This window comes from Lutjanus erythropterus, chromosome 19 (assembly GCF_056507025.1).
Source record: "Lutjanus erythropterus isolate fLutEry1 chromosome 19, fLutEry1.hap2, whole genome shotgun sequence".
NCBI lineage: Eukaryota > Metazoa > Chordata > Actinopteri > Lutjaniformes > Lutjanidae > Lutjanus > Lutjanus erythropterus.
The window spans coordinates 13,545,355-13,569,381 of record NC_139335.1 but is presented as its reverse complement, the minus strand read 5'-3'; the positions used below and the strand labels follow the sequence as shown (position 1 = coordinate 13,569,381).

The window sequence follows — 24,027 nt, the reverse complement described above, 5'->3', positions numbered from 1 at the left end:
CACAGCCACTCACTCTGCCAGGAAGTGTAAGCAGCACAGCTCTGTGGGAAATAAAAGGATCTGTGGTACTAACTTAAAGGTTTATACCGCCATATTTTTACCTCCCAGTGCAAAACTGTAACATCTCAAAATATATCTCTGCCTGTATGGTGAGTGTAGTCTCTGTAGTATTTAAATATTACATTACATGCAGTGATTTTTGCACAGAGATCTGCTGAAAAATCTAGAATCACTGGTGGAATTTAAGTTAAAGAGACAGTTCACCCCAAATCAAAAATACAGGCCTTTCCCTGGCCTGCAGTACTATTCCGGTCGATTCTAAAGTAGTTCCTATATTAAACTGCTCCCAGCAAACTCTATCAATTATTCTGATTAACATTTTTCAAATGTGTATTTTGGTGCTTGGAACAACACATGACTTGTGCCATTTAACCCTGTTATATTGGAGAAGGCATACATTTCTGCGGCTGATAACGCCAAAAATATGCATTTTTGATTTTGGGGTGAGCTGTACCTTCAAGTATAAATTCAAGGGACCAGTACTTTACTTCAGTATTTCTATTTTATGTAACTTTATACTGCTTCTCAACTATACCTAAGTCGTTGTTCCTATTCTAACTTTAGATAGAAAAAGTGTCTTACAAAACCACCAAAACTTCCCAACAAAGAAAGTAGATAACTATTAAAGGGATAGTTCACCCAGAAATTAATATTATTAATACTCACCCTCATGGTGATTAAAGGTCAGGTTTAGTTTTTCAGTCCACAAAATCCTGCTGGAGTTTCACTTGAAAACAGTTTACAGAATCTCCTTCAAAAATTAAATGGTGACCAGTTTTCAAACGTAAAAAACAAACAAACAAACATAAAATGCCTCTGTACTACTCATCTGCTGTGATCCAGGTCTCTTAAAGTCCTGGTGTGCCAAGTTGACTTGAAAGACATCATTTACACTGTTTTTAACCAAATCCTTAACTTGGAGCCATGTTCACGTGCGTGTGCACACCTTCTGAACTGTTTGGATGCAGTATGTGCCATGCAAACTTTAGGAGCTTTGAGGCTTTTTTTGGTTTTACATCTTTTTTATGTTTGAAAACTGGTCACCATTCATTTAAATTGTTTGGGAGATTCTGCACCACTGTTTTCCTGTGAAACTCCAGCAGCGTTTTGTGGACTACAAAATTAAAGCCAACCTTCAATCGGCACAAGGGTGAGTAGATAATGACTGAATTTTCATTTTTGGGGGCGAACTATCCCTTTAACTCTGCCTAAATGCTTTTCTTCTCATTTATAAAGTAATAAACATGCTTATGTTTAAGCATGTTTTGAATAATATGCGCCAAATTAAACTATGGTGATGTGGAAATGTGGTCCAGAACATTCATTTATGCACAAATTAATTCTTCCAAAGATTTATGTTTAAGGCCTATAAAGAATTGGGTGGATTGTCATTTTTAAAAAGTGGGTCCCTAGAAATAAAAAAGTTTAAGAAACACTGGCCTACCAAACTGGGAAAAGTCTCATCTTAAACTCTTTCTTTAGGATAGGAAGTTTGTGTAATAACATGGCCTGCTCCAGGGCACGCAGATGCTTAGTTTTCCTACAGGCAGTGAAAGGGTTAAGTCTGACTCTGCATGCACCGAGCAGCCCTCCCTCCCTCCCCTCTTCCCTCCCTCTCTCCATCCATTTTTACTGTGTGTGTGTTGTGTGTTTTTAGGGGGGCCTGTGCCATCTGCAAGCCCAGTGGATTTGCGATATGCACACACAACTAAGTTTGATAACAAAACGGCACCGTTGCGCTTTAGTTCTGCTTTCATTCTGAGCGCACGCCGCTCCCCTCGGATGGTTTCATTTGCGCTTTAAATATCTTTTTTGACTCTTTTTCTCCCTCCGAAAGCTTCGGGACATGTCGAGAGGCGGAGGCGTTTCTTCTTCCACCCAAAGCCTCCCCAAGTTGGGACCCCACTGACGCGCTATGACATGAAGGTAAGAGGGAAAGTGGAAGCGGCGGTGAATCCCCGGACGTTTTCTGCTTATTTCGACGAGGTTTCAACTTTTAAAGTCGGATTCGTAGCTGAGTCATACTTCACCTACCCGATTGTCCCGTTTGACGCAACGTGCATGATAATAATGGCACCCCCTGGTCGTCCTGGTTTGGGACAAAAAAAAAAAGGACAAATAAGTTGAATCGGGACCGGAGCTTTCATCCAGCGGTTTAGTGTTTATTCACACATCTGTTGGGATAATAAAAAACATACCTGAGAGAGCAATGTAGGCCTGATCCGAACAGTTTTCCTTTGCGTCCTATATAAATGGAGAGGGTTAGGAAATTATAAGGCTCACTTAATTGGATTTCTGAACAGGAAATGTGTTTTACAGATCCACTGAGTAAATCTGAGTAAAAGTAGACACTTCAGCTCAGTTGTGTGATCATGTCAAGGTCATGCGTTGTACTCGAGCTGTGTGAGACAGCTTCATTTTGTTAGGAAATACAGCGTGAGGGTGTGTGTTTTGACAGAAAGAATTTATGTGTCAGTGTAGTGGTGGGGTGTTGCCCCCCCCCCCCCCCCCCCCCACCTCCCTACAACCAGTCTGACTGATGTGAGAGTAATTTGTTTCTCACTGAATTCATTTATCTTCATTATGAGTGTGAGTGCAGCAGTAATGAAGATTGGATTAACAATCTGGACGAAGGGACAGTTTCATTACCATTCTTTGATCTGTCATTAGCCGCATTAAAACAACGCATTCATACGATTTTCATTTACTGGAAGGTACAGGAAGAGTTTCTAGTCATTCAGGAATCAGGAAGTAGGAGGTGTGTGGATTTAAGGCCTGGCAATATATTCATATACAATTTATACTCTGTCATGATACCTGAATTTTAAGCTTTGATACAATATTAGTATAAAAAAGATACTTTACTCCAGGAAAAAAAAAAAGTCCTAGGTGCACAAAATAGAATAATTTATTTTCTTTTTTTTTAAAATTAACAACCTGCATACAGTGCTGGTAGAGAAAAAAAGCCACTTAACACTCTCTGGTTTTGCTGCAAGTCACATTTCATGCAGGAAAAACTGAAATGAGGTATTGAAAGAGCCCTTTTATGGTCTTGGTGCTTTTCGATACTTTCAAATGTTAGTTTTGTTTTGGTTTAACCGTGTGGTGTAGAAAAAGTATTTATGTATCAATATTTTGACAATTTACGGGAAAATGCAGGTGGAAATAGTGCCCAGATATCATTTTTGTTAACCACTTTTGGGGAAAAATTGCAAAAACTGTATTAAAGTTTATTTGGCTAATATGTCAATATCAGAATTTTATTATAGATATATGGTATAGATACAATCTGATGTGGTATCGAGACATTTTTTACTGTGATATTAGGTATATTGTTACACCCCTAAAATCATTATCAAAGTATTTGATCAAAAATAATACGATATTTGATATTTTCTGTTTTGACCAGATGTACTGGGACTGAATGGTGAACTGGGCCCGCATTGGACACCACTTGAAATTTAACCTGTGGTCAGCTGAGCCACTAACATTTTGTCTCTTACTACCACTTAACAGTCTATTTGCAGCATAAGATGACAGATATCGCAGGCCAACCTAGTGCTGTCACCATCTATTCATAGTGTTTATTCATAGGCTGCTTATTTTTTAAAGTAAATTTGTCTGTAAAAAAGCTAATACACTGAATTTTACATATATTGTGAAGCAGTTTTGTCACTCTAGGGATATATACAAACCTATTTAAAGCCCCTTTTTTAATATTTTGGACATGCTCATGACACAGCACTTGACTCTTTCATGAAGGGACTGATTCTTCATGTTCATGCATCTCAGTTTTTAGTTAAATAAACGAGGCAGATCTGGGAGTGGAAAGTTATCGGTTAGACTGACTCACTGCCCTGACGATGTGAGGCAAGACAGGAAAGTCCAATGTCCAGGGCAAAGTGATAGATAATGTACTGCTCCTGTACAATTAAACTGTTTTGATTAGTAAAGTAGAATTTAACAGCAAACTGTTAGTGACTGTAACAGGAGTACGGTTTGTGAATCTGTGTAGGAGTTCAGCTGTTTTGTGAGTCTTTGAGTGCTTTGAAGGCCTGCTGCTGTGGTGATGTAATCAGGTCAGAAAAACAGGAGAGGTGGAGCCCCTCCCCGCTCTCTGATAACACTCCAAGGTAAAACACAGATTTCCAGTCCCTGGGCCTGAAACTAATTCTCGCTTTACGGGGCAGGAAAAATTATTTTGTGAAATCAAATTAGGATAATAGCTGTCAAGCTGGTCATTGCTTACTTATGAGAAACAATGCGCTGTAATCGCTCACACAGATCTGATGAAGTTGTTTCAGGGAAAACTGAGCCCAGGTGTTGTGTTTCACATCGCTCAGGGGTGCTGAGCTGATCCTCGCTCCTTCTGAACACAATTACTACATGAAAAAATGTGTGAGCCGTCGTCACCGGTGCTGTTAGGAATAGCTTATGAATGGAATAATAATACTGAATGTGTACACCACACGTGTGTTTGTGACTTTCTCAAAATGATGACCCAGTATCTCAACTTTCAACCCTAATTATCTCAGAATGAATGAGGAACTATTTTGAGAAAGTTTCTCATTATTACTAATTATTACTCATTATACTATGTCATATTTTTGAGATTTGAAGTCATCATTTTGTGATAATAAGTCATTACTATGAGATACTAAGTCATTATTTTGCAAAGTGTCTTTTAATGACTTACAGGACCTTTTTTCATCACATCACATCACATGATACAAATGATTTTCCTGTAGATCTAATTTGTGTACTCCCTCTCAGCAGGAACACACCTGAGGACGTCACTGAAGTTGTCAACAGGAGGACGACTTCATTGCAATTTTCCACTGAACTCATCTCTAACAAGTCACCTTGCCTGAGGCAACACAGTAGGCTGGCCTGCTGTTAAACTTTTGTTTTGTTTTGGCACCTGTGAAACACTACTGCCATCATGCAGACCTCATCGCTCCGCCGTCAGATGAAAAACATGGTCAACAACTACACGGAGGCCGAAGTCAAGGTCCGAGAGGCCACCTCCAATGATCCTTGGGGTCCTCCCGGCTCACTCATGTCTGAAATCGCAGACCTGACCTTCAACGTAGTGGCATTCACTGAGGTTATGGGTATGATCTGGAAGCGGCTCAATGACCACGGTAAAAACTGGCGGCATGTTTATAAGGCGCTGACCCTGTTGGACTACCTGATCAAAACAGGCTCTGAGCGTGTGGCCAAGGAGTGCCGGGAGAACATATACACCATCCAGACACTCAGAGACTTCCAGTACATCGATCGAGATGGACGTGACCAGGGAGTTAACGTCCGGGAGAAGGCCAAGCACCTGGTGGCTCTGCTGAGGGACGAGGAGAAGCTGAAGAGGGAGCGGAGCCAGGCGCTGAAGACCAAGACACGCATGGCGGGGGTCACCAGTGGCTTAGGCTCTGGATCTCTGCCTCCTCCTTACCCAGGTCGACGCACTAGTCAGCCCAGCTCGGTCCACAGGGACGAGTTTGGCGTGTGCAGAGGATCGCCATCCTCCCATCACTGTGAGTAGCAAGTGCAACGTTATTGTAGTCCCTCAAAATACAAACTTGTATTCAGTTCAATGTAGTACCAAAACAAGATATTTAATGTTCAAAGTGGTAAACTTACTCTCATTCTGAATTTGATGCTTGCAACATGTTTCACTAACGTTTGGGCAGGGGCAACAAAAGACTGGTAAAGATGTGACATGCTCAAAAAACACCTGTTTGAAGGTAAACAGGTTAACTGGTAACAGGTGACAGTGTCAGGTTGGACATAAAAGGGTCATCCTGGAAAGGCTCAGTCGTTCACAAACTAGGATGGGGTGAAGTAATTCAAGGAATTTAGGGATTTCACCATCTACAATCCATAATATAAGATTCAGAACATAAGGGGGGCAGCTGAAAACAAACGTTGGATGCCTGTGACCTTTGACCCCTCAGGTGACCCCGGAGTGTTGAGCACCTGAAGTTGTATATTGAGCAAGAATGGGAAAGAAGTTCCCTTTCAAAATATCAACAACCAGTGTCCGTGTTCCAGTTTTTATGGATGGTGTTGTAGGCATCAAATTCAAAAAAACTCTAAAGCTTATCAGATCGAACTTTAAATGTCGAGTTTTTGTACTACGCCGGCATGAATACAGGTTGAAAAGGATTTGCAAATCATTGCATCATGTTTTCACTCACATTTTACACAACATCCTAACTTTTTTGGAGTAGGCGTTGCACACACGTCTCGGTACGTGAATATTTCCTGTCATGTGGATGTCAGGTTGTCAGGAATGCACACGTAACAGGTCATGAGTTCATTTAGTCACAAGTTTTTGATAAATTTAAAAAAAAAAAAAACTTATAGCTGCATTCCTTAACATCTTAGTTCATCAGTCACTTAAGATTTTCCACTTGATGACAGAAAAGGGAAAAAAAAGAAGAAATTTATGGAGACGCTGTCAGTTATACAGTATATCTTTAATCTCTGCCCAGTTTTCGAGACATCAATCAGTTCTCACCTGTTATTTATCATTGATGTAGAGGATATTTTAATACCAGCAGCACATTCCAGCATTTGAGCTGCAATAATATGAATAAGGTACTCATTATTTTTGTCTGCTGGTGTTCTAATAGAAAGCGTTTCAGTTTTGCTCTCTGCTGATGGTCGGACATCTGCATTCCTCTCATTCTCCTGTTTACAGTCACGTCAGCTAAACTGGATTTACAAAAGAGAGGAGGCCCTGTTTGTGCTTCTCTCAATCTAATGTGAAACCACAGCTGGATGCTATGTTTGCTTGTGGTGATACAATATGTATCGACACTACAGAGATCTTGGTCTGGTGGCTAGATAGCAAAGAAAAGACCGAAGTGATCTGTCTGTGCGTGCGGAGAGGTTAGGACGTCTGATGTAAGAGATGTATGTAGCGTTTGTAAATGTGGTTCAAGTGATGTGTAACAGATACTTTGGTATTTGTGTGGTCTGTGTGTTGTGTGGTGTTTATTAAGAAGTGTTCGTCAGTAGCAAAGTTGCGGCTTCATGAAGGCACCAATTACTCAGTCATACTTTGATGTCTGAGGTCTGTTTTCATTGGTGTGGAGAGGGACAAGCCCACAGGTGGTATCTGACTGTTTTACTACCACTAATTCTTCAAAAGTCTTTTTTTTTTCTACCCTACATTTTCCCCTTGACTCACGTTCCTTGCATACTTTTCTGGGCCAGAATGTGTGCCAGTGGAAACGTGGCAGAAACTGTTACCTACAAGCTCTGTGTCTGCGGATCAGTGATGCTACAACAGAAGTCTGGTTTGCAATATACAGGAAAACAGTTAGATCTTGTGGGGTTACCACTGCGCTCTGACCATCTGGTGCGTTATCCTGATTGTATATGTACATGTATAGAATGCCTTCATCAGAGATTCACACACTGATGAAGGCCGGATGGTGGAAAACATTTTATATGATTTTCTGCCAGACATGACAAAGTAAAAACCTGTTAAGATGATTTTAGTCGTGAGTGTGACCGTCTTTTTTTCTGTGCAATACACAGGAAACACATCTGATAACACTACAAAATGCAAAGTTTAAAGCCTCAGCCTCAGGCGTTCACGCTGGATAACCATCAACAATTTCACACTCTGACCACGAGCAAGTAATTAAAATCACTTGGTCTTTATCCAGAATGCCCTCAAAAAAAAGTTGAGCTGCAATGATTAGTCTTTAAAGCATTTTCCAGCACAAATGGCAAAAAAAAAATGCTGTTTTCAGCCTCTCAAATATGGAGAATATTTCTGCTTTTCTCTCTTTCTTATCATATCAAATAGGGCTGCAGCTAATGATTTTTTTTCATTATTGATTAATCTGATGATTATTTTCATCAAAATCAGATCACAATATCCCAGAGCCCAAAGTGACATCTTCAAATTGCTTCTTTGGTCCGACCAACAGTCTAAAACCCAAAGACTATTCATTTAACTGTAATGAAGACAAAGGAGAACAGCAAATCCTTAAATGTAAGAAGCTGGAACCAGCAATTTATGAGCATATTTGCTTGAAAAATGAGTCAAATAATTAATCAGTTATCAAAATGATTGTCAACTAATTTCCTTTTTATCGACTAATCCACCAGTTGACCAATTGTTACAGCTCTATATCAAACTGAATAACTTTCTGAACCATTGAAAGACCTCATGTTGGACTTTTAGAAACTGGAATATACATTTTTCACTATTTTCTGACATTTACAGACCTAACGATTAATTGTTTTAATCTAGAAAATAATCAGCAGATTAATTGAGAATAAAAAAAATCTTTAGTTGCTGCCCTAGTTAGAAGTGTGCAGCAGGTTTTTAAATACATGTGTGCAGTGTACCTGTGTGTGTGGATGTTGGTGTGTTGGTCTGTGTAAATGCAGTATTTCCATATTTGCAACACTGCAGAGTTTCTCTCTCGGCCCCGGGGGATTTTGAAAGAAAGAAATGGAGGACAGGGGTGGTCTCTTTGAGATTCCAAGACACCGGCGCATGGTTGAAGTGTTTTGGACGAAATGCTGATAGATGCTGTGGGTGGGGGTCAGTAGGTTGGCAGCAGCTAATTGCCAGCAAGCATTCCAGCTCAGGCGGGGGATATTGAGGGGCAGCACAGTGGAAATGATCAGTTTCTGAGATCTGACACCGCCAACGTGTGGCCTGCTGCCCTCTTTTAGCCTCGTGACCTACAGCCTGGCACCCAGACTGGTTTACCGCCAGGCAGCCCCCTCCCCCAAACCTGGACCTGAGTCCTGGAACACACCCAAACGATTCGGGGTAATAAGGTGGGCCCCACTCCAACCCGTCCATTCCTCTACCCCTCCACCACCCTAACTCTCCACACAGGCGCACCATTGTTCTCAGTGCAGGCAGAGTTAGGCAGACCGTGGCAAGCAATGCCAGCAAAGGCCATAAACAACGGGCCATGGAAAAAAAATTAACATGCACAAACAGTGCCAGCTCCTTTCTGACCTTAAAAATCAGCCTAAAGAGTTTCTTTCTTTGTATTCTGTATTTCCATTTGTCATTGTTTCTGTCCACATCCCCCTGCTAAACACACAATCCCCTCTGCTCTTACTCTCCTTGCAGCCTCCTCTTCCTCTCCTCGAGTTGCTCCAGACCTGGAGCAAGCTCGGCCCACCACCAGTGGAGAAGAGGAGCTGCAGCTGCAGCTGGCCCTGGCTATGAGCCGAGAAGAAAGTGAGAAGGTACCTCTAACTAAGATAACACACACACACACACACACACACACACACACACACACACACACACACACACACACACAACCTCTCATCCTTACAGCACATGTGCCTGACAGAAAGAGGCTTCTTAGCCGTCCTGCTGCTGACATGTTATGTTGTAACGCTGTAGTAAAACATTTAACGGCTCCCACGCACACTATCTGTCTCAGTGATGAATCACTCCCACTACCTCGCTACTAGGACACCGTTTCCCAGAACCGTTAACAGAAAGTGATATCATCAACTTGGTCTGTGATGTGGTCAGTAATGGCGCTTTCTCATTGAGGAGGGAGAGAGCTGTGAGTGAAAGAGTGAGAAGCCAGACAGGATGTGCGCATTGATCCACTCCTAAGCATCGCACAGATCGCCCTAGACTCTATGGCAAGGGCAGCCGTTGCCCCCTGTGACTTCTGCCCAGCTACTGTGGGAATATATGATATTGCATAGCAGTTTCCACTTCTGTAATCAAACCAATCCAGCTGGGGTTTTATGATCAAACTGGGATCCATATATTTGATGTTTTCTCTCTAAATCACCTCAGATCATTATATTCCTTTAGCCCCTTGTCTAGATCGCAAACGTCTCATCAACATCACGCCACACTAAATCGTCTGTCAAGGATATTTCTTGTCCGTGTATTTCATGCGAGCGTCCAACAAGCAGCCAAACTTATGTGTAGTGCACAGTTTTCCTTTGATAGGGGTGAATATTTCGGATCAATTTTCTATCCACATGATGCATATGATTGTATCAAGCATGGCAGTGGATGTAGATGAGCAAAGGGGAGAGGGAAAAAAAAGAGTGTCGGTAGCTGCGCTCAGAGCAGAGGGATTAAAGTTTAGCAGTGATGTTGTTTAGTGGCAGTAAATGTACAGTTTGACCATGAAAACATTGCAGATAAAGTGTAAGTCTGCTTGGTTCCCAGCTGCTGGGTAAAGTGAAGGGAGAGTCTGTGGGATTAAACCAGAGCAGAGTGAATTGCTCTCTGGCTGTGGAGCACAAATGCAGATAAAATATGTTTTTAGTGCCTTTTACTGGGAACAAGCCTTGTGTTACATGCATATTGTAAATAAACAGGTCTACACCCATCAGATGCAGCTGGTATGTTTGAGGCACAGAGCTGGTGCAGACAGCTGTAGATATTTAAATGTGAGTGTTTCTGTTGCGTGAGACGTGCAAGTGAAAAACACTTTTGACTTGCTTGCAGTCGCGACAGGGGGCAAGAATCACTTTAGCAGAATCAAGGTGCTTTTACCTTTCCCTTTGATTAGCCTTTCTCCTAATCCTTCCTGCTTGACTCTAGCAACCTCCAACATTGGATATTGATGAACAGACCCAGCTCCAGATCGCTATGAATCTCAGCAAGGAGGAGGCCCAGAAGGTACAAGTATGCTGGGACCAGGGATGACCGTTCCTTTGCATCCTTTGCCCTGTACCACATCTCCTGTTGCTCTGTACACTGAAACCAACTTCACAGCCCAGTCTGAGGCCTTCTGAGAAACATATGCATGTGCTACTCACTCTCCTCACTCCTGAACAGGAAAAGGACATTTAACTTTCTCCAGTGACTAATCAAATTCATCCTTCTGTTACACTAACCAGCAGATCTCTCCTCTTAGTCCAGTAGTATGAGGTCTACCCAGGGAAAGGTTTGACCCCTTTACTCTGCTTGGGGGGCACATGTAGACTTGCATGCAGTGTATTGTGAGGATGTCCAAGCACTGTTTCCACTTTTGTTGACTTAATACTAATTGCGCTTTTCTCCCTGGTCAGCCAGCCCAACGTGCACCTGCCACACTGGATATGGATGAGGAAAGCCAGCTGCAGTTAGCCCTGAGCCTGAGCAAAGAGGAGCACCAGCAGGTAATGATCTTTTTTTCTTTTGGAGTTGCTTCTGTGTATTGCTGGGAACATGAGTTTGTAAACTTGTAACTTGCACCTTCCTTGTCCTGTCTTTTGCACATTCCTGCAGAAAACTAGCCTGGGAACCAAACAAGTGTTCCAAGCTCAATTTTTCATTTCCTCAGGCTGATGACATCTGACCCCGCTTCTGTTCAGACAGAATTACTTCAGCCTCACATCCAGTTGAGCTGATCACAACAGTTTATTGAATAAGGGGATGATTGACAGAGGAGTGTCACCGGTCCAGATTTTCAGTTATACGTGTCACTGCTCTGATTGGTTGTAGGTCTGTCCAATTGCATGCGGTCAGCAAGTTCGTCCAGTGCCTAAAGTTCCTGAAACTCAGATCAAACTGTCAAACTATGCAGTGCTGATCAAACATGGATCAAGATTATGTTACTGCAGCACCTATTTCTCACTCAAAATGTTCTCAGGAACATATTGTAGAGTACAATTCAAATCATATTTTTGTTTTTCATGTGTTATTGTCTGTATTTTGTTTCTCTTTGAGCAGTTTTGACTTGCAGTACTTACCTTAAAAGGAACATTTTTGGACTTAACATGTTGATGTCCAGTCAGTGTTGAAGGTAAATGTAGTGAACTGAAACAATAAAATCTTGTGTGTGCTATATTGACAGAGAAAGGTGAGTTCTCCTGCTCCACAATCTGGTGCTTAGTCCAGTGACATGACTGTGACATCACTGGATGCAGGAAGAACTACAGCCTATTTCAGCATAGATTTCTAGTCTCTACCTCTTGGTAGCCAGGGGACATGTTAGATTAATATTTTGTCTACTAACATTAAGTTTAGGCCAACAAAGCAATAGCTGTAGGCTAGGGTGTTGATATCCAGCAACATGGGTGTGGACGTCAGAAACTTGCGTGCAATGCATCCTGGTATATGTAGGTGCTGCTTGCACGGCTCCATGAGCAGAAAAACTCGGCTTTCTAGGTCAATATAGCACACACTGAGGAATTTATTGCGTCAGTTGACTACATTTACCATCAACAATGACAATTTTTCCCTTCAATCTTTATTTAAATGTTTTGTACTGTATGTATGTTGTTATGTACCAACATACCACAGCAAGTCTCTTGTGTATGAAAACCCACTTGGCAATAAAACAGATTCTGATTCTAAACTCTAATTGACATTGAGAACACTGGTCAGATTTATTTGAGCTAGTTCAAATGTTATTTCCACTCCCTCTGCTTCCTTTGCTTTGCCCTCTTAAATTGTATTCCTATCACTCTGTTGAATTATCTCTAGCAACCTTTTCACTCCACCTCTCTCTTCCTGTCTGCCTCCGTCTCTTTGTCTTTGTCTCTCTCACTGTGCCAACATACTGTAGCACAATAGAGCTGCTCTGTTAGAGACCACAGTGATGCTCCACGCTCACCTCTCTTTGACCAGAGAATTTTCTGGCTTGTGCCTTTTGCACACATCTATCTCTGGGTCATCAGTTGCCTAGGAAAAAAAAAAAGTCAGCTTTTCTGCTTGTGTGCAGTCGCTGTGTCATAAATTAAGTATGATGTGACAGTATGTGAAATTTGCCGGAAGCTGTCATGCCCAAAAGGCGTCCATGTGTCTCTATCTGTTGACAGGAGCAACTCAGTCGCCAAGGAGACGAGACGATGCTCCAGAAAGCACTGGAGGAGAGCAAACGTGAGATGGAGGCTAAAGGCGGGGTATGAAATATTGGGGTATGGAATATCTCAATGGGGGGTGGTAAAATATAACCATACATTGTAGTTTATATTGTTTTTTTTCTAATGGTTTGAGAACATGCATTTATAGAGCGAGGACCAAAATCAACTATAATGCCTTATGGTCATGATGAGCAGGGTTATTGGGTCTGATTGGACCATTAAAGGTCCAGTGTGTAAGATTTTTTGGCTGAATGTTTCAGAAATGGAATTAAATATTCATAGGTGTGTTAAGAATCAATGTGTTTTCGTTACCTTAGAGTTGAGAAATTTTTTTTTTCAGTTTTTAGCTTAACACAGAGTCTTAACGTAATTTGCTTTTCTTCTTCACATAAGCTTGATTTTCTGAGTTTAAAAAACCTCCAAAAATTGTATTCCAAAACTTAAGTAAACTCACTTAAGTGACAGTGAATAATGGTGAACATTTTTTAGTTTCAGTTGTGACCATGACCAGTTGTGACCTTTAAATACACAAAAACAATTCAGACTAGAGATCAGTGAGTGTTGAAGTGATATACTGAATTGACACAGACACTTCTCTTGTTTATGTGGTCAGACCGCCTTCATGGACCTGGTAGATGTCTTTGCCGTGCCCTTAGATCAGCCTCTTAGTGACCAGCGATGGAATAATGCCCCACACCAGGCAGCCGCTCGCATGGGGGGCACAGACCCCTGGGACTCCCTGGGTGAGCCTTGAGTTAGCTTGTTATTTCAGCACCAAGTTGTGCATAATGTCTAGAAAATTATAGTCATCAAATGTTAATTCTCTATGGACACAAAAACATCTGCAGCTTAATTAATTTAGTACTTTTCTGAAATGGATATACTGTAAAATAACAAATCCATACAGCTCAGTACAGTTTGTTCTTCTCACACGCTACAGTGAACTTACAGCCTCTCTCTCTCCAATTAACTTCTCTGGTACTAAAGAAGGCAGTACAAATGCCTCGGGAGTAGATCCTCCCTGGATGGCACCGCCACCTTCCAACAGCCCGCCTCCACCGTGGGAGCCCCCAGCTGACCCCTGGGATGACCCACAGAAAAGTGTCCCCACCCTCAACGCCACAGGCCGAGAGTGGGGCTTGCCTGCCAACACAGGTGAGTCTCCAGGTTTTAACAAGTTAAAGTTAACTCTTTTTAAGGCCATTTATGACCATCATGAATATAATTTTATTGCCTAAAATTGATATGTGATGATTGAAAGGGACTATGTTTTCTACAAGTCTGTAATTTTTTAAGAAAATGTTGCATAAAATTCCTTTGATGAAAATTGTATGCATTTTGGTGTGTTTATAGCCTCCTCGGGAGTTGATCCATTCTCAGTACCATCAGAAAGAACAGCAATCAAGGGACCTTCTTCCAGAACTGGAAGCCCCTCAGGTAAACCACACATTGTTTACTGTTCTCACAGTGGTTCTGTGCGACCTACACACGTGCAATGTCAGAACTTGCTCTTTTTTCTGCTGTTAGATGGGGACCTTTTTGATGAAGCCATGGATGGAGGTCAAGTGAATGTAAATGGGCGAGGGGAGGGCAGTCCTGAGCTATTTGACCTGTCACATCTTGGAGAAAGCCTTGCGGACCCCAGCCCTCGTAAATGCAGAACGCCTGAGGCGTTCCTGGGCCCCACAGCAGCTTCCTTAGTAAACCTGGACAGCTTGATCCCAGCAAATCCTCAGGCCAAGACTTTGAACCCCTTTCTATCAGGTATTTATTGTGTTTATTGGCTGTAGATGCAATTTTAATTTGTTTTCACTGGGAAAGACCGATAGCGGCAGCTATTGTTGGCTGGGAGCTACACACCGCTGCCCAACAGGCTGAAGGCAACTAATGTCCTGATTATGAAAACGTTATTGTCAAGTTTGGGATAGAAGGCAAATTATTCTACTTAAGACTGACCGAGCTGTAAGACTGACTGTAATTTTGTGATGAAAAGAAATTATTTGAACACTGCAGCTGTACTTTTGGTGTCCTGTAAACCTATGAGTGTTGGGCTCTCAATAAGTCAATTGATACATTGCTGTTTTTTTTTTAAGGGAAAATTGTGAAAATCATGCCTTTAAAGCAAACCTACTAATTTCTTTCTCATTTGTTTCTTTCTGTTTAGGCCTGAGTGCTCCTTCAGCCACTAATCCATTCCAAACCGAGGCACCCAAACTAACTCTGAATCAAATGGGCTCCACGGCTCCCCATGGCGCCTCTCTTCCGTACAGTGCCTCCTTGCCCCTGCCTACGAGCCACCAGCCTGCCAGCCTCCCTTCGTCACTCACTCACCCCACCCAGCCGGGTCTGGACCTGCCAAGGAACCTCCCTGAGCCTCTGTTGCCCTTCTCTTCAGCCAGCACTGACGGATCACAGGCTGCACAGAACAGTCAGAACCCTTTCTTATGAGGACCAATGAAACTGGAGAAAATATCTTAGAAAAAAAGGGGAACGCCTTTAGGTTATGCTCTTGAAATGTAACTCTAACCGCAGACCGAACTGCAGCCCCAAGGACCTGTATGAACACCCTATTCTTAGTTGTTTTTATATTGTGGTATAATACAGTAACCCTTAGATTGATGCAAGCTGGTTCTGCTCTTCACTGCTACTGTCTCTCCTGCTCCTCTTGCCATGAATGCAGTAACAACTTTGTATCAGAGACTATTAATGTCATGTGCATCCTCTTTAAGGCCATAGCTCATTGGACTTAAGATACAAATGTACACAAAAGCACAGTTTGATAATATTTTGTCTCCTCTCTTTGCCATAATTACCAGGCAACTGTATCACAGCTTTTCAAGTGAAGTCATCAACACGTCTCCTGCTCTCTGATTGGCTTAGCTGGCCACTGCTGCTGCCATATACTCTGGCTCCAGACAAAATGGATTTCTGATAGCAGACACGAGTCGGAGACCTGTCCAGTTCTTGAAATGTTGCTGCTTCAACACTTTCCGGGGCTTCTGTTGGATCAGACCTAATGAGAAAAGATCAGCGTATATACATGATTTTACTGTAGTGAAATGAATTGTTGGGGTGAACTAAATGAAATTATAGTCTGGGAGGACAGTACGTGCTTCTGAATTTACTATAAGCAAGGCAACCTTAGAAAATGTATGAATCATGAGTTTTATTCATTGCTTGTGAACCACTGACGCTCATCAAATATAAGGGTATAATTAGAGCAATGCTTCGTTCTTCAGTTGGTTTTTATTCTTTCACATTTTCTCATTTCCTGAGATACATTTTATATGAAATCATCTCAACTCAGGCACACACCCAGTACCAGTTACAGTATTTGTTGTGCACTTTATGCCCCCTGCTGGTAATGACTCATTACTACTATGCTGCATCACTGAACATAAGGGATTAACATTTTTTTTCCCAGAAAATGAGACATTTTCTTTCAGTCAAACACATTAGTCATGTTTCAGGCAACACTAATTACAGTAAGGAGAAATGACTGTTGGACTGCCGTAGTGTAGTATTCTGTGAAATTAGAAATTATTGAGACAAACGCACCATTTATAGTAATCAAAAGGAGAATGAACATAATATAGGGGGAGGACGATGGATGAAATGCCAGGTTCACTGCCTTTGAGGTGTCACTGTCCGGCTGAATAACTGCATGGAAGTAATATTCTTATACTATAATGAAACGAAATTCATTAAAGCAAGTAGTTTCGTGTTTTCAAAGTCCTTCAATTAAGCTGAGGCAGATCAGATTTTTGGGCCAGCACCCCCTAACCATTATCCCTTACTGAACCTCATCAAATAAAATGTAGGCTTATTGTTGTCCCTGAATATTAATGTTGATTATTATTTTTTGTTATTAAAAATAACCAAATAACAGTCAAAAAAAAGATTTGAATTGTATTGAAATTGTAAGTGGTAAAGAAATGCAACCTTTAGAAATTTGACATTCAAACTTTAATTAGGTCTCATTTCTGATCACAAAAAGCAGCCAATCATGAATGCCAAACAAGAAGCATTTTTATTCATTGTTCCAATAGAAAACAAGAGCAGTCTACCAAGGGAAAAATCTAAGGCTACTGTAAAAAAGCAGAATTATATGTAGGCTACCCTATGTTTAAAGGTATCTAACATATGTAAAGAATTTACTCAAGTAAAGGTACTGTTATTTTGAAACAAGTACTGAAAATTTTTCATCCAAACAACTACTTGAGTTAGAGTACAAAAGTAGGGAAATCCAACAGTGGAATATCCCTCTTTAAACATGTAAACACAGTGATGACACAGCTGAGAAATTAATGCTTTCAGGAGGAAGAAAAACTTAATTTCCTCCACGGGCAGAACTAAAGAAGAGTGGACACAGTGCTGCCATGTTGGTGAAATTGACATTCCATTCCTGTGAAGGCAACATGGAGGTGTGCTACAAACTACCAGCTCGAAATTGGCACAAAGCTGACATAAACACTGAGGTAACTGGTGGAAACTGGCAGGTTTTAGAAGGTTGCGGACAACGTTCTTTTGCAAGGAGGACTAATTGTAAGTTTCAGCTCGTCTTGTCATGAATCTGTGGTGTAAATTTGCCAAAATGTCCCCAAAGAACACTCCAACGCCTCCCTTTCAAAAATATTCCTTCCAGTGGCCACCAACACTATCTGAATGCCCCCTGGGAGGCAGAACCACTACCAATGTAAAATGTAATTGTATTTTTACTACAAGGTTAATGGACCTACTACTCATGCATATCCGTCTTCAATCAGTGGGGGAGCCTACTGTATCTGATCCTGAGCCTCTGCATGTGTCACTCTCTTTGATCTATACATGGCAGATACCATTATCCTTTAACAGATCTTTCCTGTTCTCCTCTGAACAGTCTCCATATTCACCAATATGGGGCCAAAGATTCAGCATTAACAGTCACATCTTGCCACTTTTTCAGTGTCCAACACAAAGCACCTTATTAAATCCTCTTTAAAATAGTGTGTGAAGAGTCTTTGCACACTGAGGATACTGACATCTGTTGCCAAAAGTCTTGCGGTAATGACTTAAAGTCCTGTGAGAGTAGCATCACTTTAGAAGGAACAAATGTACCCCAGTTCACTTGACTGTGATGGACTCCAGCCAGCTCAGCACCTCTTGAAGTCCCTGTCCAGTGTGGACACTGAGTTCCAGAGACGTGATTGGCTGAGTAGCAGACGCAATGATGTCATCCAATCTGAACAGTGACTTTATCTCTACAAGACTCATAGTGCAAGGCATGTCCCTGGAAAAGAGTGGAAAGAAACACTTAAGTGAGAAAAAAAACAGACAATGCAGTGTTCCTACACCTCTTCCAAAATTAAATTCAAGCACTTTTCAAGCATTTTCAAGCTTTCCCAGGACCATACAGCTGTATTCAATTATGTATTTACATACACATATTCAAAATGATAATTTCACTTTTTCACCACATTAAATCAAATGTTATTGTGCTACAGAAAATTATTAGGGGTGTCAAATTCTCCAAATCCACAATATATCACTTTAGATTTTAGGGCCATGATTCTTTAAAAAGAGTATATGGTATTAAGTGTGATATAACAACCAGAACCAAAACAAACCAAACTCCACTGGAAAATCATCAATTTTACCTTGGAGAACAAAAGGTTTGCACTTAATTCAAAATGCAAGCACTTTTCAAACCTTGAAAACACACGTCAAAATTCAAGTGTTTTCAAGCATTCCCGGCACCCGTACGAACCCTGACACTGGCACAGGCAACTTTCACCAAGTGACTTATGATTATTGATACATATTGTGTTGTACCTGCTGACACTGACTCTTGCAGGTATGGCAAGTGAATATGTGGAGTGATATGCACGCTTGAGTGTGTCACCTCTTGTTGAAGAGAATAAGCACAGAGACGCTCTGCAGAGGCTCAGCAGAGAGTACTGACAGCAGCTGGATACAGGAGGAGGATATCTGAGCAATGTTGGCTGAGTCCACCATGAACTAGAACAAAACAAAAGAAAGCCACATTCTGTCAAATCATTCCAACAGTCAATTTATTTACCTCAAATACATGCAGTATGGATACGCAGAACATACAATGACAGAAGAGCAGTCTCTGAAATAACTCGACCATATAGGACCCATGCAGCCTCCCAGCTCTCTTAATGTCACCTTCTTCTTCTTCAATGTCAGGTCTGTAAGGTTAGTTCCCACCTGTGGAGGTTTCAAGAGATTGGAGGCATTACAGGGATGGGCAGTCTCATCAGATCTGAGAGTGCAATTTTAAAAACAAAACAAAAACAAAATCATCTTTCATCATTACTTACTGTAGGAAGAGTAGAAGGAGGTGCCCCTAGTTCACCTAAACCATGCAAACTGATCTGTGAACAGAATCTGTTCAGGAAAATATCCACATGAGCCAGTACTGTGACATTCATACGCTACAGAGCCAAAAATGTATTCAGTATAAACAGTAAGTGGTCATATATGAAGCTAATATAAAGTCAATTTATTTATAAGAGCACCAAGTCATAACAAAAGCAATCTCAAGGCACTTTTCATATAGAGCAGGTACTCTGACCGTAGTATTTAGAAATATATATATTTAAATATTTATTTATAATATCATTTACAGAGACCCTGTAGTCCCTCCAAAAATAAAAGAACCCTCAGTATATTTTGAAGACAACACACTTTTTTACTTCAGTAAGATTTTGAATGCATGACTTTTACTTGTAACATACTATTTTACTCTGACTACAGTAAAATATCTGAGCACTTCTTCTATCACTATACCTAACAGAAAACGGTTACTACTACACTAGCTGATCGGGCTAACTAAGCTAGCTAATTAAGCTAACTACATAACTACAAAGTTTACAATACTGCATACTTTTTTGACAGTTCTTGTTCAAAACATTTCGCTGAACACAAAGGATATTTTGAAGACGTTTCAGCAGCAACGTTTTTCCGACGCCAGTCGCTCCAAGAAGCAGACAAATATCTTTATTGCTCATGTCGGTTTTCAAAGCAGAAGCATAGCGAAACCAGTAGCAGCATAAGGTCGTGTCTAAAATGTAACCCTATTTTTGCAATAGTCTCGCGAGATTTGTGCGCGTTGTTTATTCATTGCGCACGCTGTACAAAGTTATTAACTGTTTTTAACGTGGCAATATTGTGTTTAAGATCTGGGTAGGTTTAGGAACAGAATGCGCTTGGTTAGGGTTAGGAAATGATCATGATTTATGTTAAAATGATCACTCTCACGAGATTTTTCGCGCGTCTGGAGTTCCCTTGTGAATACGACCTTAGCATGTAGCCACACGTAATTTAGAGTCATGTGGTACCATGGCGACGCTCATGTGACTACGTTATGTTGTCGTGATAGGACAAAGTAGATGTCGATCATTTTATTCTTGTTTCTGATTGGTTATATTCTGCCTTATAAATAAAATGGAAGCAAAACACGATCACCATGCTAGAGCAAGGTTTATCGTTGGCTCACACGGCGGAAACTGTCGAAAACGCCCCCCAAACTTCCCTAGGCGTTGCAGATACACTGCGTTGTTGGTATTAGCACCACCATAATTCAACAAGAATTGTTTTGTGGAAGTAATTATGGAGGCTAAGTTAAAGAAAGAGTTGGGGACGACCAAGCTGAAGTCAACTGGTTACTCTGGAGGTGGATGCATCAGCGAGGGTCAGAGTTATGATACTGACACTGGGAGAGTGTTTGTGAAGATAAATCACAAGAGCGAGGTATTTAAAAATAATTGTGTTATCTTTTAAATATACCATATGGATAAATGTAGTATATTATATATGAATGCATGATAAATAATGTGCGATTATTCAGGTTTTGATCCAGGGGTTAGCTACACCCAACCAGGTACTACTGAACTTTGTACAGTGTACAAACACACATTGGCATAAATACATTATAAATGATCTCCTTACAAATTACAAATACTTGCTCACTAAATGTATTTAAATAAAATACAAAATACTTTTATGAGAAAATGGTATATTACAGTTTAAACTTGGGCATAAGAATGTGTCTAATTTGAGAATAAAAGTTGTTAAATAATCTATTTTAAGAATTCTAAATTAGGGCTGCAGCAAACGATTATTATCATTGTTGATTGATCTGTTGATTATTCTGTCAATGTATTGGTTAGATGTTTAGTCTATGAAATGTATGAAAATTGTGACAAAATGTTGATCAGTGTTTCTCAAAGTCCAAGATGACTTCCTCTAATGTTTTCTTTTGCCCACAACCCAAAGACATGTGGTTTACTGTCATAAAAGATTAAAGAAACCAGAAAATGTTCACATTTAAGAAGCTAGAATTGGAAAATGTTGATGTTTTTCCTTGAAAAATTACTCAAACCAATTAATCAATCATCAGAATAGTTGACAATTAATTTAATTATTGATTCATAAACCACTGATTGGAGACCTCTATTTCAGACACATAAATACAAGCTCGTAAAGTATTTTTTATACAAATTAGATCTTATTTTTTAAAATACAAATCACAAAATACCAAAATAGTAATTAAATATGCATTTTAAGTACATTTAATTTTATTTCCTACATGCAAACTCTGTGCCACTGCACTACTCACTTACTTCTTTTTTTATGCAGGCAAAACTGATGTTTGATGGAGAGATGGCCAGTTTGGAAGCCATTTTAAAGACAGAAACTGTGAAAGTCCCCAAACCTGTGAAGGTGATTAAGCTTGACACAGGAGGATGTGTGTTTGTGATGGAACATCTGGACATGAGAAGTCTTAACAAGTAAGAGATCTCATACAGTTTGTCAGCATCAGTATCACTGTGTTCAGTTTAGAATAGGGGGCATGTAGTTATATATTTTGTTCCTTTTTCTTAAATTAGTTTTTTTTCCAAATCTAATGTGTAGGTACTCAAACCACCTTGGTGATCAGCTGGCAGATCTGCATCTCCACAACAAGAGACAGTTGGAAAAATTAAATAAAGAGCAGCAGACAGTGGGTAATTCACATTTAACCTCACTTTGGTACATGCAAATGCAGACAAATGCACAAAGAATATTTCACACTTGCTAATATTACACCAAATAGCAGTCAACTCAAATTTTAAGGCTGATTTAAATGCTAATTATTAAGTCTTACTGCATAACACATTTGACTGTTCACAGGAAAAGGAGCTGGGCAGTCAGAAGTGGATGTTGTTGAAAGATTTGGCTTCAGTGTAGTAACATGCTGTGGATATTTACCACAGGTAAAAATACATATTATATCTGTATATTGTGTATACTAGGCAGAATAGGACTGTATTGTATTGTAGTGGCTAAGTTGAAGTACATTTGTAGTATGTGTCTTTGAGATGTTACAATTGTCAAGAGCAACATTTTCATTTGTCCTCAGGACAATGAGTGGCAGGATGACTGGGTGACATTTTACTCCCGGCAGAGGCTGCAGCACCAGCTCAACTTGGTGGAGAAATCTTATGGAGACCGTGAGGCCAGAGAACTCTGGGCCCAGCTACAGGTACACCCTCCCTCAAACCCCTTCAGAAAGAAAACATGACACGTCTAAGGATTTAACAATACCAAAAACTCAAGCTACGATGATACCGTGCTAAAAAGTTCATGATATTCACCGCAGTATGAAAATACAAAGAAAAATGATAGCTTGAAAAATGTCCTTTATTAAGTAATAAATCTGATGTGTACAGCGTTTTTTTGTTTGTGTAAAATTCATAAAAAACAGGGTTTGCAAAGACTGTCAGATCAATAATCTGACATAAAATATAATGAAATAATTAAGCATGTAATATCATAGTAGATATTGTCACAGTCTGGTACAATATTGAGACATTTTTTATTGTGATATTTGATATTTTGTTACAGAGTTATTATAGTTTTGTATTTTTTGTGAGTATTATTTGGTTTTTAACTTTTGTTTTCAGCTCAATTTGTTTTCCATTAGTTTCCAGAGTGATTTTGCTTATTTCAGTTAATTTACTGTTTTAGAATGTTTAGTTTTTGTTAAGCTTTTGGGCATTATTTGTCAGGGACAAGATGTACACTTATCATTTCAGTTAGTTTTTCAGTTAGTCTGATAGTGTGACTTAATAATTGTGTTTGTTGTTTACAGCTGAAGATCCCCAAGTTTTTTGCAGATGTGGAGATTGTCCCCGCTCTCCTCCATGGAGATTTATGGGGAGGAAATGTGGCAGAGTGTGCAGATGGCCCAGTCATCTTTGACCCAGCCTCCTTCTACGGCCACTCGGAGTTTGAGCTGGGTATTGCTGGGATGTTCGGTGGCTTCAACAGCTCCTTTTACTCTGCCTACCACGAAAAGATTCCTAAAGCTCCAGGTTTTGCAACAAGAAACCAGCTTTACCAACTCTTTCACTACCTGAACCACTGGAACCACTTTGGTGGTGGCTACAGGGGCTCCTCAATAAGGATTATGAAGAGCCTACTGAAGTAACTTCACTCACACTAACTTATAGAAAGCTTCACAGTCTTAAACTAACATCAAGTGTTATATGTATATACTGACAGATGCTATTTTGACCAAAAACAGTGTGGCTAGTTGTTGAAGACACTAAAAATAACACTCTAACATTGTGATGTCTGTTACATTGTGTAGAAAATACAGAATCATTGTAGCAAAATAATTCAGCCCTGCCTGCTCAACCTGCACCGACCTGCTTCCAACATTTGAAAAACAGAATCCATATCTTTCAGTTACTGTCTTAAATGGTTTGTTTAAACAAGGATATAAGCTACGTTAGTGTATTTCAATTCTGCAGTGACTTGTGTGTAAGTCAGCTCACCAACTTAAAACTTTTTGTTCAAACCTGTTCTTCAAGTGGAAGAGCAAGCAACATCCCAGTGAGCACCAACCGGGATTTCAATGTTGATCTGTTCTACACAAAGATGTAATTTCATTGCATTTAATGTTTCATATAGAATTTAATATATGTGAACTGCATGTAATGTAATGTAAAATACAGAAACTACACTTGCTGATGTAACCTAATGCACATGTGCAAGCACTTAGGAATGGGTTACAGCTTTGATTCCATCAAAGGTACATACACCAGGAGGAAGGATAAAAAGCGTTAGAGATGCACTTTATGATCTTTTTTTTCCTCT

At 40.3% G+C, this 24,027-nt stretch overlaps 3 protein-coding genes across 7 annotated transcripts; 2 read left to right on the top strand and 1 right to left on the bottom strand.

The window, feature by feature from the left end:
* Nucleotides 1–1,686: 1,686 nt before the first annotated feature.
* epn3a (epsin 3a) lies at nucleotides 1,687–16,099 on the top strand. Of its 4 annotated transcripts, none has more exons than XM_084744961.1 (11): nucleotides 1,687–1,986; nucleotides 4,837–5,594; nucleotides 9,176–9,294; nucleotides 10,631–10,708; nucleotides 11,101–11,190; nucleotides 12,835–12,918; nucleotides 13,493–13,622; nucleotides 13,867–14,034; nucleotides 14,233–14,316; nucleotides 14,407–14,643; nucleotides 15,044–16,099. In XM_084744961.1, exons 2-11 carry the CDS (start codon nucleotides 5,003–5,005, stop codon nucleotides 15,325–15,327), a joined length of 1,866 nt encoding a protein of 621 aa, XP_084601087.1. In that variant the 5' UTR covers nucleotides 1,687–1,986; nucleotides 4,837–5,002; the 3' UTR covers nucleotides 15,328–16,099. The 4 variants fall into 4 exon arrangements, with proteins under 4 accessions (XP_084601087.1, XP_084601089.1, XP_084601086.1 ...); XM_084744963.1 differs by having other exon boundaries at nucleotides 4,834–5,594; nucleotides 13,870–14,034; XM_084744960.1 differs by having other exon boundaries at nucleotides 4,834–5,594.
* Nucleotides 16,100–17,738: 1,639 nt separating this feature from the next.
* Nucleotides 17,739–19,946, bottom strand: arl16 (ADP-ribosylation factor-like 16). Its single transcript, XM_084744958.1, has 5 exons — nucleotides 19,817–19,946; nucleotides 19,203–19,258; nucleotides 18,973–19,089; nucleotides 18,761–18,876; nucleotides 17,739–18,148 (listed from the first exon to the last, which is right to left on the bottom strand). Exons 1-5 carry the CDS (start codon nucleotides 19,890–19,892, stop codon nucleotides 17,983–17,985), a joined length of 531 nt encoding a protein of 176 aa, XP_084601084.1. The 5' UTR covers nucleotides 19,893–19,946; the 3' UTR covers nucleotides 17,739–17,982.
* Nucleotides 19,947–20,337: 391 nt separating this feature from the next.
* On the top strand, nucleotides 20,338–23,672 carry fn3krp (fructosamine 3 kinase related protein). 2 transcript variants are annotated; one of them, XM_084744055.1, is made up of 6 exons: nucleotides 20,339–20,634; nucleotides 21,523–21,674; nucleotides 21,799–21,890; nucleotides 22,057–22,139; nucleotides 22,286–22,408; nucleotides 23,018–23,672. In XM_084744055.1, the coding sequence occupies exons 1-6, from the start codon at nucleotides 20,494–20,496 to the stop codon at nucleotides 23,354–23,356; spliced, it is 930 nt and encodes a 309-aa protein (XP_084600181.1). In that variant the 5' UTR covers nucleotides 20,339–20,493; the 3' UTR covers nucleotides 23,357–23,672. The 2 variants fall into 2 exon arrangements, with proteins under 2 accessions (XP_084600182.1, XP_084600181.1); XM_084744056.1 differs by lacking the exon at nucleotides 22,057–22,139 and having other exon boundaries at nucleotides 20,338–20,634; nucleotides 21,799–21,886.
* Nucleotides 23,673–24,027: the final 355 nt, after the last annotated feature.

Bases quoted from the DNA above. Each gene is read 5' to 3' on its own strand.
- fn3krp (XM_084744055.1), top strand. From the start codon at position 20,494: ATGGAGGCTAAGTTAAAGAAAGAGTTGGGGACGACCAAGCTGAAGTCA. The intron at 21,891-22,056 runs GTAATTCACATT...GACTGTTCACAG, and splicing joins TAAAGAGCAGCAGACAGTGG to GAAAAGGAGCTGGGCAGTCA. The intron at 22,140-22,285 runs GTAAAAATACAT...ATTTGTCCTCAG, and splicing joins GCTGTGGATATTTACCACAG to GACAATGAGTGGCAGGATGA.
- arl16 (XM_084744958.1), bottom strand. From the start codon at position 19,892: ATGAGCAATAAAGATATTTGTCTGCTTCTTGGAGCGACTGGCGTCGGA. The intron at 19,090-19,202 runs GTAAGTAATGAT...AAACCTCCACAG, and splicing joins CTCCTTCTACTCTTCCTACA to GTGGGAACTAACCTTACAGA. The intron at 18,877-18,972 runs GTATGTTCTGCG...GTTTTGTTCTAG, and splicing joins GAGACTGCTCTTCTGTCATT to TTCATGGTGGACTCAGCCAA.
- epn3a (XM_084744961.1), top strand. From the start codon at position 5,003: ATGCAGACCTCATCGCTCCGCCGTCAGATGAAAAACATGGTCAACAAC. The intron at 10,709-11,100 runs GTACAAGTATGC...CTCCCTGGTCAG, and splicing joins GCAAGGAGGAGGCCCAGAAG to CCAGCCCAACGTGCACCTGC. The intron at 11,191-12,834 runs GTAATGATCTTT...ATCTGTTGACAG, and splicing joins GCAAAGAGGAGCACCAGCAG to GAGCAACTCAGTCGCCAAGG.